The sequence below is a fragment of the Protobothrops mucrosquamatus genome, unplaced genomic scaffold (assembly GCF_001527695.2).
Source record: "Protobothrops mucrosquamatus isolate PMUCROS unplaced genomic scaffold, P.Mucros_1.0 scaffold613, whole genome shotgun sequence".
Classification (NCBI taxonomy): domain Eukaryota; kingdom Metazoa; phylum Chordata; class Lepidosauria; order Squamata; family Viperidae; genus Protobothrops; species Protobothrops mucrosquamatus.
In genome coordinates, this window is record NW_015386910.1 from 470,044 (window position 1) to 485,810 (window position 15,767).

General features: G+C 40.0%; 1 protein-coding gene across 1 annotated transcript in view; it reads left to right on the forward strand.

Moving 5' to 3' along the window:
- The window catches only part of GLI2 (GLI family zinc finger 2), a 204,943-nt gene that overhangs the window by 158,543 nt on the left and 30,633 nt on the right, over window positions 1-15,767 (forward strand). Inside the window, exon 6 of the mRNA XM_015817638.1 lies at window positions 2,901-3,092. Coding sequence (XP_015673124.1) covers window positions 2,901-3,092 — 192 coding nt within the window. The remainder of the gene's footprint in view (window positions 1-2,900; window positions 3,093-15,767) is intronic.

The following is a 15,767-nucleotide window of genomic DNA, read 5'->3' on the forward strand; positions in this document are numbered from 1 at the left end:
GAACGCGGCGGAACCGCGTTCCGGCACCTTTTTCCGGGCCGGCCGCACCGGAAATAGCCCCTCCCACACCGGAAATAGCCCCTCCCAAATTTTACTTGCATTCCTGTTCTCTAAAGGGGCGGTCCTAGGGTTTGATGAGGGCGTGGCCAGGTTTGAGTTCCGCCACCTTTTCTCCGAGAAAAAAAGCCCTGTATATACAGACACAGGAATTCTTGGATCACACAACTTGAACCTTGCTGGATCATACAAGAGACCTTTTGGAACCCAAAGCTGCTCTGCAGGTTCTTCCTGTATATGATCCTAGAATTCCCCATATTCTCCAATAAATTGGAGGATGGGTGGGTTGATCTTTGACCCTTTCTCCAACAGAAGGGAAATCAGAGTGAACTTACATCATAGGTAGTTTTGGTCAACATATCTTATAATATACTAGTATAAAAGGGAAGAAAACTTCCCTTTTATACTTTCTTTTCACCACTGATATTCTTCATTTTCTTTTCACTATTAATATTATTCTATATCATATCTTGTTTGTATATTTCCCAGTTCTACAATATCTTTCTTGGATTATACTGATCAGAAACATACACACTTAAGATTATATCATAGATTTCCATGGATTTTTCATTGTTTACTTTGTGATTCATTTCATGATGATATCCGATAAGACAAAAAAAGGAAGTTAAAATATTGACAAAACATGGTTCAACAGGATTGGGTCATGAAGGAATGGATGTAGCCCTCACACTCATACATGCCTACCCTTGAATTGTATGCATTCAAAGAAAAGGGATAATCACAGCAGAGAGCAATGGTTCTAGTACAACTCATTGCAACCAACTTGTCACAGCCATCTTGCCGTGGAACAACTCGTTGTGGACAATTCCACGCGGGATAACTCGATGCAATAAATGTTAGCCACCACTGTTTCTTTGACATTATTTCCATTGACAAAAGTGGAAATAATGTCAAAGAAAAATAATGTCAAAGAAACAGTGATGGACAACATTTATTGCATTGAGTTATCCTGTGTGGAATCGTTCATGACGAGTTGTCCCAAGGCTGCAGCAAAAGGGCCGTGGCAAGTTGGACACAACAAGATGGCCACAGCAAATTGTCCCATTCTGGAGAGCAATGGTTCAGTTTAAGACCTTCTTCAACTGGCCAGCAGCAGGCTGATGAGGAAGAGAGAAAGGATACTGGGTGAGATTCTCAAACCAAGTGACCAGCCTTGCAGGCCAAATGTTCTCTAGAACTGGTGTAAAGGCTGGCAGGGCAAAAGTTTTCACTGTTGCTCGACATCTGGTTATCTGTCTTCATGAAGGGAAGCAAAGGTCAAGTCTTCTAATCAAGCTTGACTCTTGCTGATTTCCTGTCATACCCATCCAGTTTTCTTGGTAATAATATGGAAGCATGATGCCCTTACCTTCTTTCTGAACAGATTTGTTTGTTTTACTTTCCAGTCTGACCTCTAGATTACCAAGGAATCCGAAGGGAAGAATGAGGTGGGAAGAGGGGGGGCTACATGAAAAGTAGACCAGAAATCACATGTCACCATTTGCCATCTATTACCAGACATACTTTAAGTATTTACTATAGCTAATGTCAAGAGGAGGAGAAAAAGAGGAGGCAGATCTGTTTAATGGAGGGAAAGGTGGAAGATTTAAAATAATAATCGGGAATACTGTTAGCTATACTATTCATGTTCATTAATTTATTCTTGCAAACGGTCTTTAAAAAATCAAAAGTAAGTGGCATCAGAATGGATTTCAATAAAAAAGCAGCCTCCTGACTAGCTTCTCCTATATGGAAGATTCTATAGATTGGTGCTTATCTGCTACTTAGTAGTAAAGTCAAAAGAAAATATCTAATCTTCACTTCCTGTATATCCGGGATGAAGCTAGAACTTCACCTGTGCAGAGTAAGAACTGGATGATGCCAGACTTGTCCTCCGCTAAACAGATGTAATGCATCTAGTAAAACCTAGTTTCTCTCTCATTGCTGACTTGGTTTTGTTGATCCCAGGGGCCTTTCCCTTTAGCAAGTGTTAAGCTTCCCAGCTTCTGCATTAAGTAAGCTACAGATGTGTTTTATTGCTCTTAATAGTCTTTCTTCCTCTCAGTATGACCCCTGAATCTTCTTTCTTCCTGCAAAAGAAATGTTATGATTATTTGGCATTAGAAAGGGGTCTTGATCTTGGCTTTCAAAGTTCTCTCTCTCTCTCTCTCTCTCTCTCTGTGTGTGTGTGTGTGTGTGTGTGTGTGTCCCTCCTCCTCCCTTTGTAAATAAGTTCAGTGTAAAATGGGTATAGAGGCAGGCAAGTTTGAAAATTCACAAATGGGCAAAAGTGAGGATAATTGGTTCTGGCAAGCTAAATGGTTTTCCACTGCCAGGCACACTAAAAAAAAAAACACTCTCATTCTTTCCCCCCCACACACACACACACTCACACAGAGTGTATTAGATCCCTGCTTTAATTTTCTTATGCTGCTTCTCATTAACTAGGCTTTGTCTGTCTTTTTCTTTTGTAAAAGGCAGGATGTTAATTTCGACAACATTACTGCATCCAGAAGCCTCCCCTCCTTTGCTCCATTCCCTTCCTCCCCCTCTTTCTCTCTTTTTCCTTCTCCCTTGTGAACTCTGTGTTCATACAGCAGGATTATTTTGGAGGGGGGGTGGTAGAAATGAGAGATTGTTTATAAATTTGCGGAAATAGAGGAATGTAGAGGGCCCCCAGTCTGGTGACTTTTGTCCAGAGCAAGCACACGTCAGAGTTACAACTACACAGTTTTGGCAGGGAACAGGGAGATTCTAACAACTTCGCAGATATTTTGCGGTCTGGAAACATTTTACCCTTATTCTCTCCTCTGCCCCCCCCCCCCGTCCTGTTCCCTGTGCAGTAGCTCATGAGCATCTGAAAGAGAGGAGTCTCTTTGGCCTTCCCCATCCTCCACCAGGAGCCAGCCCTGCAGACTACTATCACCAGATGGCATTCATGGCCAGCCACCCGAATCCTTATGGGGACCTCCTCATGCAAAGTGGAGCAGCAGCTGGGGCCACGCATCTTCATGATTACCTCAGCCCTGTAGATGGTGAGTAAAAGAGCCTTCTCTGGCTAGATCCACGTTCAAGAATGTTCTTGCTGGACTGACCCACTTCTCGAGTGGGTGAATGACACTGTACCATTGATCATAAAAACATCCCTGTGTGCACGCACCTAGGTGTCTTAAGAAAGACAAGATTGTTGAAAGCACTGGGTTACTTGACATCCTCTTACTTCTTGCATGTGGCTGAAGGCCCTGTTTTGTAACATGGCACAAATAATAGGACCAACCTCTGCCCCGCTTGCTTTTGCAAACTCTTCTTAAAGAATGTGCAGCTTGTCTTGCTAAAACTCCAGTCCTTCTGGATAACAAAGACCCTCATTAAACTTGGCAGACACTGGGAAGCTAAGATGTGCAAATTGAAAGGGTCTGCCATGCTAAATGAGAGTGGGCACGGTCACTTTACACAGTACAAAAACAAATGCTGGACCGCCTCTTCAGAAACTGGGAAGGGACAGAGGAAAAAAGTTCTCATCTAGAGTTTTGCTTGCTTGTTAAACTTCATGCTTCAAACAGCTCCAGTCTTTTAAACCAGTTAAGAAAGGAAGGAATTAGTTTTGCAGAATTTGTACAGGTTTTATGAGGAGGATCTCCTCAAGTTGTTGAGAGACTACAGACAAGTCAGCTTAGCTGAAGCACTTTTAACAGTTTTCAGTGGAAAAATGCTAAGAACTCTTCCATTAAATAAATGTGACTAACAAGTGCTTAATGTGCCTGGATTGTATGCCCCAGCTTCCTTCCTTTCACAAATATATTTAAGGTGGGAACAACTGGAAATAAGGCAACAGTTGAGTGAGTTCTAACTGATGGCAATATTTGGGCTTAAATAGGAGAAAGTTTGCCAGGACTTTGCCAATACCATTGGGAAAAACCACTGTGAAACGCATGTGTCTGAAGTCTTATGCGTTACTATAACCAAGTTGTAAGTTTAAGGTACCTTTTGAGTATAGTTTTGTAGGTTAAACTATGTGAGTGTTTTATAACCCAAAGCAGAATCTAGTAGCATATTAGAGATCAATTATTTTATTGTGATATGAGCTTTGATAAGTAACTGAATTTTAGCCATGTAGGTTATGGGAAAGTTGATGAGTATACGTGCTCATATACCTCTTGCTTATAGGGTTTAGTGAAATAAAATAGCACACAATTTATTTTCTATGATTCAGATTCCCTCATTTGTTCTCTTATCAAATTGGCCTCTCTCAGAGAGAGTATGTCTCCATACCTTCAGCTCATGGCTTCTCTGCTGATGTGAAGGCCACAGTAAACTACTCAACCTTTAATGTGCCATAGAAGAATTCACAGCAGGCCTCTGTGGAGTAAAACTTCAGTTCCGCCCTGTTGCATTTATGTTAATTTCACGCAGGAGGATAAAACCGTAGCAACCTCCAAAGAAATGAGGTCAGCTTTTAAATCTGAGGAGGTTCATCTGTAACTTTAAAAGGCTGCTAGTACGGAAGGCTGATTTTTTTCCCCTCAGGCTGCCCTCTCCAAATAATTCTTTGTGACTCTGGTTTTCAATCCTTGGGATGATCCCCCCCCCCCCCACATACACAAAAAAGTTGCCCACAGATGAATAACAATGGCTACCACTGTAGTATTTCTACTTTCTGTATGTCACACTTTCTGAGGATAGGCAATACTGGCAAAATCCAGTTGCATATGATTTACTAACATGAATTCAAGGTCTTTGTGTTTCGCTGCCTTTTAGTCATCGCAAAAGGAGGAGGCATCAAAGTTAAATGGATACCAATTTTAAAAATAAGTTAATACATGTTGCTGGTCATGGATGTAGCATCACAATAGTGTTTGTATTGTTGGAATTTAATTTTGCTGCACTCAACAGAAAGTACAATGCAAGGTGTCTCTCAAAGTTCTTTCCTCTGATCTTTTGGCTAAAACTTTGCTGAGTCCTGGATTCCTCAAAAATCCCATTTACTTATGCTGGCTTAAGGAGCCTTAATGATTTTTAAAGGTTGTCAGACAGCTTTTGTGTTGCTCCAGAAGGATCTTGGAATACTTTGAACTGCAAAACTAAAGGACTTTAAGAAATTTGTTTCTTAGGACATCACCTGTGCCAGAACATTGTATTTGCAGTGGGGTATAAACAAGTAGTGTGACCCTACAGAACAGGGAAAAAAAATCAAAAGAAAATTACACATGGCAGCCACATGCTCTTTTAGCGATAAAGGAGTTGCCTGATACAGAACTGTGATGATTTATTTATTTCCCATGCTTCAGCTTAAGTTAATATTGCTTCTGATTTGGTGTCTTATGAATAAGATTTTACTTCATTTTCAAAAGCAGGAGCACAGAAGGACTATCCAACCATTTAGGAGTGAGTCCTGTTTCCTTTCTGATCAAGCACCAAAGAAGGTGAAGTGAAGCCCTGTAGGATAGCCTTTCACTCGCCCTTTCTGAACTTTCAGCTCTTTTCCAAAAGATTCAGAGTATTAAGAAAAGGCATAACTTTGGAGGTAGAAAAATGTGTATGCATATAAACAGGGCAAGAAATACCAGTCAATACGAAACAAATATAAACCTAAATAAAAAGTAGTTGTAATTGCTTAAAGCTGCTTGATAATGCCATTAACTAAATGGATTGCTTTAAAGAACAGAAATAAGTTATGTTTAAATCTGATGTTTCCTATGGATGCATGATTGTCCTTCCACTTATAAGAGTCTCCACTAAACTGGGATAAGCTGTACTCCAACTCATGGTGAACCTGAAGCTGGCTTGAAGTGGAACAATTCGGGGTGATTTTTGGGATGGATGGATGGGACATTTGTTCAGGTAAACACCTTGGTATGGGAATACAGGGAAAATGTCATGATTGACGGTTGACTGAAAGATTGCTTTATATACATTGACCAATACATCTTGATTACCAGGATCTATTCTTATGTAGCTATGTGGAGGAAGAACCACAGTATTTCTTGTGAACAACCAACTGATTTTTTTTTCATTCTAATGTATGTTACCTCCATATTAGTCAGTTAACTGGTTTTTACAGGTTTCCATTTCTTTCATCTCCCGTCCATTCCTTTCATATTTTGCTTCCTCACAATAATTTGCTAGCTTTAAGAGCTGTTCTAATCAAACCTCCCTCCCTCATTTATTTGTCCTACCAATTCTTCATTACTTTCAGTAATATTTTGGTTGTTAATTGTTTTGATTTTTTGTAAATAATTGTAAATATTACATTGTAGTGTGAATATCCTTCCATGCTCCTCATACCCCTGATTCGTGTGTGTTAGTATATTAGATAGAATCATCAAAGAGATTGAGCCTAGGTGGAAGCAAAGCAAAGCATTATTGGGGATATTGTAGAACAACAAACAGAGGAGGGCAACAGGTAAAGAGAAAAACCTATTCAACAATGACCAGTGGATCTGTCTTGCAGGAGTAAAATCAACTGTGGGATGGTTATAGTACTTTAAACATGCATACTACAGTGTGTCCATTTTTCATTGGTTTAATGTATATGATTAAAAAATATTTTTATATATACAAAAGCACTCTTGTTCCTATATGATCTTTTAAAATGCTGGCAGGTCACTTCCCTGTCCAAGAACGTCCTGACATGTGTACTCATTTATTACCTTGTTTCCTTGTACTTAATCTGTCCATTTTAGAGATAATGAAGGATTGTTTGTCTCCAAACTCTCCCCTATCTACTTCCTTAGAAGTGAAACTAAAATATCAGAATAGTTTGATAAGATATGATGATAGTCACGGCCATAGTTACAGCAGATGTTGGCTTCACGGAATCTTTCACTGAGGCATGGGTTAGAGATAGAACCAAGATAATCGTTCAGTAAAAGAAATAAAACACGAAGACAAATTACTGCAACAAATGCAACAATAATTCCTGGAATAATTTTTCTTTCCCTTGCTCTTGGGTCATGTATACAAGAGATCATTTATATTTATTTAAATGATTTATATGACTGCCCATGTCAAAATAAAGACTCTGGGAAGCTAACAATGCATAAAAACATAATATAATGTAAAATAAAAAATAAACTAAAAACCTAATAAAATAACAAAGTAAAAAAAAGACTAAAAACCTAATAAACTCACATGAACAATACAATGGTAGTCTTTTTACACTAACTAAAAAGAAAGTAGCTAACCCTACATGTAAGGCTCAACAGATATCCTGGCCTTATTCCCAAGACCTCTCCAGTTTCCTTGGGCAATATGTCTACCACTACCAGGATACAGATCATGGCTTTACAAAGATCTAACAGGCCTTCCATTCTTTGCATTAATGGTCCTTATCTCTCATCAGGTTTTTTGGGTTAGAGAATGACCTGTTTATATCTAATAGGTGTAGAAAGTTTTTGGAGCAGTCAGTTGTGTGGCTCAAGGGCAGCAATGTAACAGTGACCAGATCTACCAGAAGGAAGAGCCTTATATCTTCAAATGCCAAATAGTTTCTACTAAGGCCACACCTCCCTCTAGGGCAGGCACAATTTGGTGCACATGGGTTATCCTATGAGGTATAATATCCATCCAAAGGGAAAGACTAATGAATAAAAGGTCCAGGAAAAACAAAAATGACCATCCTTGTTCTCAGATAATTGGAGGAGGAGGAGGAGGAGGAGGCAGATATTTTTGACTTCTGACATCCACATACTGTGTTTCCCTGAAAATAAGACCCAACTGGAAAATTAGCCCTAGCATGATTTTTTACAATGCTCGTAATGTAAGCCCTACTCCAAAAATAAGCCCCAATTAAGATTGTCAGCCAGATGGACATATTTAGTACCGTATTTCTCTGAAAATAAGACCTAACCAGAAAATAAACCCTAATGCATCTTTTGGAGCAAAAATTAATATAAGATCCAGACTTATTTTCAGGAAAACACGGTAGATTTTTTTCCATGATGATCCATCCCTAACTTGGGTCTTTTAGTGGTGCACTCATCATCACTATAACTGAGTCTATCAACCTTGCTGCTGGTCATCCTCTTCCCTTTCACCTTTACTGGCTATAGAGCTTTCCTGAAAGAGCTAGCTCTTCAAATATGTCTGAAGTTGGATAATTTGAGCCTGGTCATTTATGGCTCAAGTAGACATCTGGGTTGATTTGTTTGACGGTCCACTGGCTTGTTTTCTTACCTGTCCACGATATTCTAAGGAGTTGTCTTTGACACCAACACTTAAAAGCATCAACACTCTTCTTATCCTGCTTGTTCGAAGTCTAATGTTTGCTTCCATGGAATGTCAGAAGGAGGGAGACTTCATAGAAGAGCCAAACACTTTGATCCATCACATAAATCTTAGTCCAATTCCCATTAGAACATTCCTACTGTCATTGTGTCCATCTGTGAATGCTGGTACCTGTGCCTTTATTAGTGAGACAGTATTTCCATTTTCTATTAAGCACTATTGGATAAGTGGAATAACTACATGCAGATGTGCAAATAGTATTGTAATGATTAAGGAACTAGAGCCACAACCCTAGACTAAAATAAAAGTATTTAAGGAATGTGACCTTAGGAGTCCTCAGTTGTTAACACACATATGATGTGCTGGTCTATGACCATAATAAATATTTTATTTAATTTGATTTAATTATATACCCAACTATTCTTGGTTTGTTTTGCAACTGGAGTATTTTTTTCCCAGAAAGCAATATCAAGATGTTGTCTTTATGCTGATATCCAATCATATCCCACACTATTAGCAAGATCAACATGTATACAACATGGTGATCCATGTTTTTACAGATTAATCACTATTATGGTACATCATAAAAACACTATAAGGAAAGGTAATGTTTGTAGTTCTTTGCCACAGTCTAAACAGGGAGCAAGGCACACAAGTGAAAATTACTATTCTCAGTTAATTTATGCAAAATAGCTGGAAAACTCAAGTTGAAAGCTTCTCATCCTTTATCAGCTGGGTGGGACCGGGCACAATGGTATTTGTTAACTTGCAGGGTGTCTGATAGATTGAGGAATCTAGGTCAATAACCTTTACCACTGAGGCAGTAGTTAAAGGAATTTGAAAGGGTCCTTTCCACCAAGCAGAGGGATGTTTTCCACTGGTAAAACTTCATGAACACTTACTGTTGCCTGGTTGAACAATACTGGACTAAGGTTGGATTCAGAACCAGTGGGCAGGATAGTGGTGCTTGAAGACTTCAAGACTCTAACCAACTGCAAACAGTAAGAGAGAAATTCATCATAAGTCAAAGATGACTGGTTGATTCTTGGCGATGAAATATAGGTTCACAGAGGGTGGCCCATGAGAATATCCTGCATACTCAATCCAGTGTTCGTGTGTGTGTGTGTGTGTGTGTGTGTGTGTAGTGGGGGTGATGCTTTTCCAATGCTAGATAATGACAGCATGGACCTCTGGTTTTCTTAATAATATCCCAGAATGAGAATAAAGGGGACAAACTAAGGATTTAGCCACAAAGCAGGTAATGTGGTCTTTGATTAGTTATTTAGCATTGAAAAATGTCTATATCCATACCACGTCTGTATGCTTTTTAGTATATGTAAATAGACATAAAAGACATTGCTTGACATGTCAAATTGTAACACAATCTAACAATTCAAAGAGCAGAGCTGATAATACCTGTCCTACATCCATATTTTCCCTATTCATATTCCGCCCCCCTTCATTCTCTATCCACGCATGATGCACCATAGAAGCAGCATTTCTACAGATTAATCCAATCTTAATCTTGATCCAATGGAGAAATAAAGTGGGGGAGCCAGGGCAGGATAGTGGGCAAGCCCCAACACTACTTGTGCTCTTCTCAGCACTCCTGGTTGTGCCATAGAAGTCCCAGTAGTATGGCGGAGGAGGTAGGGGCAGTTTCAGATTTGTTTATGTATTTTTGACTTTGAGAGGGACTTATGTGAATAAACACAGGTGGGGACAACTGGGAGGTAAACTTTCAATTTCATTAGTCCATCTGACTTTGGGAAATTAGAGAGATTATATTTTTCATAATTAGGATGTGAAAGTACATTTGAAACTGAAATCAGTGATTGCAAACTGAAGATTGGTATACAAGTGTGTGATTGTCTTGGATTACTAGGTAGCAGAGATGTTGAATAGTGGAAGTCTAATAAAAAACCTCCCTGTGTGTTTAATTTACATTTTGGCAATTATAAAAGAAGGATATAGATTGATTGATTTGTCACCTTTATTTTGTATTACTCAAGGTGCTGTGCTTAATGACCCTTCCTCCTGTATTCCCCACAATGACAATCTTGCGAGGTGGGCTGGCCTGAAAGAGAGAGACTGGCCCAAAGTAACCTATCCAGCTTCTATGTCTAAAGGAGGACTAGTATTTGCAGTCTCCCAATTTCTCCAAGCAAATTGAGACAAATGATAAATATTTGTAATGTAACCCTGTTTTTATATATGCATTACAAATGTGATCGACAAAGTCTGTATTTGAATAAATATTTTTAGCTTCTTATATTTTTGTTTGTGCAGCCTTTCAGAGAGGGAAAACAAACTTTTGATTTGCCTGCATCTTTCTTAGAAACCTGTACTAGGAGAGGGGAAAAATGGAATTTGCCAGTAGAATTGTCTGAGATCAACCCTGTGACTTTAACGTATATGTGAATGCATCACGTAGCAGATTCTAGTGGAAACTTAAATCCACAATGTTCAATTCTGGATATAAAAATCAACTACACCAAAGAAATTTCACCACATCTTGCAATATCTGGAGGATCCAAACTAGAGCAGACAGTAATGAAATGCAGATGCCTTAATTTGTGATTTTTAAAAAAAAAAAAACCTCCAGGTTATCTTGCAGAAACTGACAGCTTCCAGCAGAGTTTTATACCCTGAAGGGAAAAAAAAAAGATTAGGGGTCTCTAAATGGTTGCACCAATAAAACCTGGGCTGCTCTTGGACATCAAGATTTCTACAGTGGTCAAATTAATGGGAACCAATGCCAGAGCTGACATGGCAAGCATAAATCATGGGAAGGAGCAGCGAGGACTTGAGTACAAGGCTTTTCTTTCTATTTAGTAATTTATCAAGGGAAGTGGCACATTAATAAACAGATCTCCCTTGAGGGGTGGGAGTAACAGAGATAAATATGATTGCGAAAGCCAGCTTGCTCACTTCTCTTGGTAAAGTAGGAGAATGGACACACAAAAAAAGTCCTGCATGGATGTATCAATTTGGGCGAATGAGTGAGTATGTTTGCATCTTCTCTTGGCAAAATTCTGTCTTGTAGGAATAATCAAACTAAGGACCTTTAGTATAACATACTGCATCATTCCTCATTAGCTGGACTACTAGAAGACACATTCACACAGAGGGTTTGAAAGGAGGAGAGGTATATGTTAGATCAGTGTTTCTCAACCTTGACAATTTTAGGCATGTGGACTTCAACTCCCAGAAATCCACAGCCATGTGGATTTCTGGGAGTTGAAGTCCACATGCCTTAAAATTGTCAAGGTTGAGAAACACTGTGTTAGATGGTGTCCAACCTCGACAGTACATCCTCAGGGAGTTGCTTGTCTTGCTAATAAACCACAAGGTGTTTCCGATAGCAAGATTGCTGAATGTGTTCTCTTTTCATTTATTTTATTTCTATAGCATACACTCTATACCAGACATGTCAAACACAAGGCCCAGGGGCCAGATGCAGCCCGTGACGTGGTTTCATGTGGCCCACGAAGCCATCCTGGAAACAGTGAGGGAATGGCCCCCGCTGCCTTGGCCCCGGCCCTGGCCACCCAGGAGCCAATGTACAATTTTGTGGTGGCCATCTATACTGAAACGCATTCAGTCTTAGCTCCACAAGACCGTCTGGAAACAGCAAGGGACCAGCCCCTGCTGCGTCAGCCCTGCCCCTGGGTGCATGCTGGGGAGGTGTCACTCTTTGTGAGGAATGAAGAAATGCACTATCGCCTGGAAGTGGCCAGCAAATGGCCCTCGCCTACTTCACATATCCGGCTTGATGGGCTCTGGGGGAGGAGTTTCAGCAGGCTCTTCCAGTGGACCATGCCTTGGCACTTGCCCCGGTCCCACCCCTTTCTGCCAGAGACCCTCAGATCTGTCCCACTCCTGCCCAGGCCCCCACAGGCACCCTTGACGCGAACGATGTAGAGCTGGCCATGCCCACCCAGTAGGCCACACCCACTCCAGCCACACCCACCCAGTAGGCCGTGCCCACCCTGGCCACACCCACCCGGCCCCCCAAGGGCATCCACAATGCTGATGTGGCCCTCAATGAAATTGAGTTTGACACCCCTGCTCTATACAATACATGCGGCTTTAAGGTAGGTAAGAGGGCGCAATGGCTCAGCAGTTAAAGATGCTGAGTTTGTCAGCTGCAAAGCTGACCGTCCAGGTTTGAAACCCAAGTGCCGCACAACAGAGTGAGCTCCCGTAACTTGCCCCAGCTCCTGCCCACCTAGCAGTTTGAAAGCATGCAGATGCGAGGAGATAAATAGGCAGCACTTCGGTGGGAAGGTAACAGTACTTCAGGCGCCTCAGGGTATAGTCATGCTGGTCACATGACCATGGAAATGTCTTGGGACACTGGTGGCTCCCTTGGCAAATGGAGATGAGCATCACCCCCTTGAGTCGGACATGACTGGGAAACCTTTACTTTTACCTTTATGGTAGGCAAACATTTAAAAATATAAACAGTAGAAAGCTACACTGTATTCAACATTCAGTAGTGTAAGCTCTCTTAAAGAAATTAAAAGTAATTTTAAAGATAGAGCTTGAGTATAAAATTACGTTTGATAGTACGATAGTGAGTTGAAAAAAACTCTCCAGAGCTACATGGGAAGTGAATAAGATTTCAAGTAGCCAATAAAACTGATGTTTTGGAGGCCTGGGGCAGGGGTGGGGAACCTTGGCTCTTTTATGATTTGTGGATTTCAACTCCCAGAATTCCTGAGCTAGCCATGTTGGTTCAGGAATTCTGGGAGTTGAAGTCCACAAGACATAAAAGAGCCAAGGTTCCTCACCCCTGGCCTGGGGAATCCTCCAGCTCATATCTAAAAAGACTAGAATAAATTGTATTAAATAAATACAGTTTCTTAAATGCTGAAACGGTAAAATTTAGGGGTCATTGTATATATGATGCTAGCTGAAGAGTGTATGTGAAAAGTAGCAGCTGTTAACTGGCTTGGCAAAGTTTCACTGAGTTGTCTTTGGGGATAAACTCATGTTGTTTCCTGTGGAGATGCTTAGTGCTATCTCCTGCCTGTCAATTCAGCTCCTTCAAATGGTTTACCTGACTGATAATTGCTTTTACTGAATGAAGCCTTTAGATTAGCTGGTATTGACTGAATCGTATGTAAGCCTACCAGCCATCAGAAAAGTCTGGATTGGTTGGGATTTTGAACTCCCCAAGTATATGCTGAGTTTGTTGGGGCCAATAACTAAAAATATGCAAAGTAATTTGCTCTGTTTTTTGGATCTTGAGATTTGGTAATTCATTGTTGAGATATCTGTAAAATCTGTTGCATTATCATGTCTAATGAATCATTGCTAATGAATCACGTTTTGGCTAGTAAGAAATCAAGCTTAGTAAATTCTGTGAGCATATTCATAAATAACATGTTCATAATTAATTACTACTAATAATTGATATGTAGGGAAGGGTCTTGTGGGGACAAATCCTCTAGTATCTGTTTGCTAAGCAATCCTCTCTCTCTTATTATATTAAACCAGTGCTTCTAGCATTGGTACAGACCTAAGTAAAGTGGAGATTACTTGATTGAATGGTTGAGAATTGCTAAATTAATGGCAAACATGCTCAAACCAGGGCTGGCCTTTATGAGGTTGCCTGGTCAACTAATTTCTAACCTCCCTATATTCAAAACCTTTGATTTATTTGCAGAAATGATGAAAGTCATTGACTGACAAATAAGGAGATCCTTATTTACTCTTTAAAACCACTATCGTTTTCCTCCACAAGCCATAAGTGAACCAACCTAATGTTTTGGCCTCTCCCAACTAAATTAATTTTCCCAGTTCAAAGAGGATCCTATTCCAAGCCTCGTATTTGGAGCCCAACTTCTCATCCTCAAAAAAACCAGACAAATATACAGACCAATTCAGCTAAACTCAATGTTTTTAAAGAAGGAAAGCAAACAACCCAACTATTAATTAAATACCAAACTCTTATGAAGTCAACTGAGAGGGAAGATCTAAAATGAAGGGCTTACACTACTTACGTCCATTTACTTTGCTTATTCTCCAAATAGGAGAATTTCTTGAAGAATGTTTAATAGCTCCATTGAGAATTGTAGTTGCTCATACCCACCTGAAAGCAAGGAATCTTGCCTGCTAGTCTAATAGGCCATGGCTGCTTTTGAACTCTTGAGTTCCTCCCTCATAAGTAGGCATTACGTCCATTTTCCTTTTGTGCCTTCACTGGGAATTCCCCTATGGCAGTGGTCCCCAAGCTTTCCAGCTTGATGGCCCGGAGGTGGGGAAGGGATGGCAAGCATACATAGCTTCATTTGCACACATAAATAGAGCTTTGAGCATGAGCGTGCATGCGCACCACTCACACAAGTCAAGCTGCACCTGCATGCTCACCCGCCACTTGTGTGGCTCAGTTCCGAATGGGCTGCGACCCACTAGTGGGCCATGGCCTGGGGGGTGGGGACTCCTATACTATAGTACCCAGCCTTGACTTTGGAAGTACTGCGTTAACTTTCTTGTGCAAGAAACAGAATACTCTCCTTCCTATGTGCATTGTTGTCAGGCACACAAAATTTGGTCGGAGAACGATTGTTACTGTTGCATTTGTGTATGATGTCTAACCAAAGTACTTGCTAAAAGAGGAGTGGATGTGCATTTATACATAAATACATGCATGTAAATGAGCCACTCTATTTTCCAACCATTTTTAGAAAATAAATTATCCATTTTAGCAATCAGTACTGGGTTAATATATCAGCCGTAAATCATCTCACACTGAATTTTCTAAATAAAATATTTGGTGTGGATTGAAATTCCCGTTACAACATATCAATCTTTTTATCTACACTTTGCATCCCTTTATAGGGTCTTTAGCTTATAGATGCTAAAGTCTGAGTCATATTTCACCAACAGTTTATTGGATGACCATGTTCTGATCTGTAATTTAGTTTGGGATATGCAAGTCAGGTTAGTGGAAGGCTTTTTTTTCTTTGGTAGTGACAAACCAAACAAAATTCTTCAAGATATCTGCTACTTATTTATCTGACTTTTCTACCTTTTAGTTCTGTGTAAAGTATTTATATCAACTGTTTTGATTTTGTTGGTCACTAGTATTACTTTTAATCTTGAGCAGCTCCCGAGTTCAGCTAATACATAAGAGGAGAATGGCAGCGCAAGTTTGCCCAGGTCAAAGGAACTTGCAGTGTATCCATATTGATACTACTCTACATATCTTTTTATTTGAGTGTGGCCATTTATTATGGTAAATCTTCATTTTTCACCACTTTTATGGGGGGGATGAGAAGATGCAACTTTAGTGTGCCTTTTTTCTTAATTTATGCAAGACAATTTACACGCCACCCTTATTCTTTGGAGCAACATACAACCAGATTGAAAGCAAATTAACAGGTTTGTTGCATGCAACAAGTCAGTCAACAATAAGTCTAATAATGTTATATAAAACCAAAGAGATGAGAGATAAATCCAATTAGATCACAGAG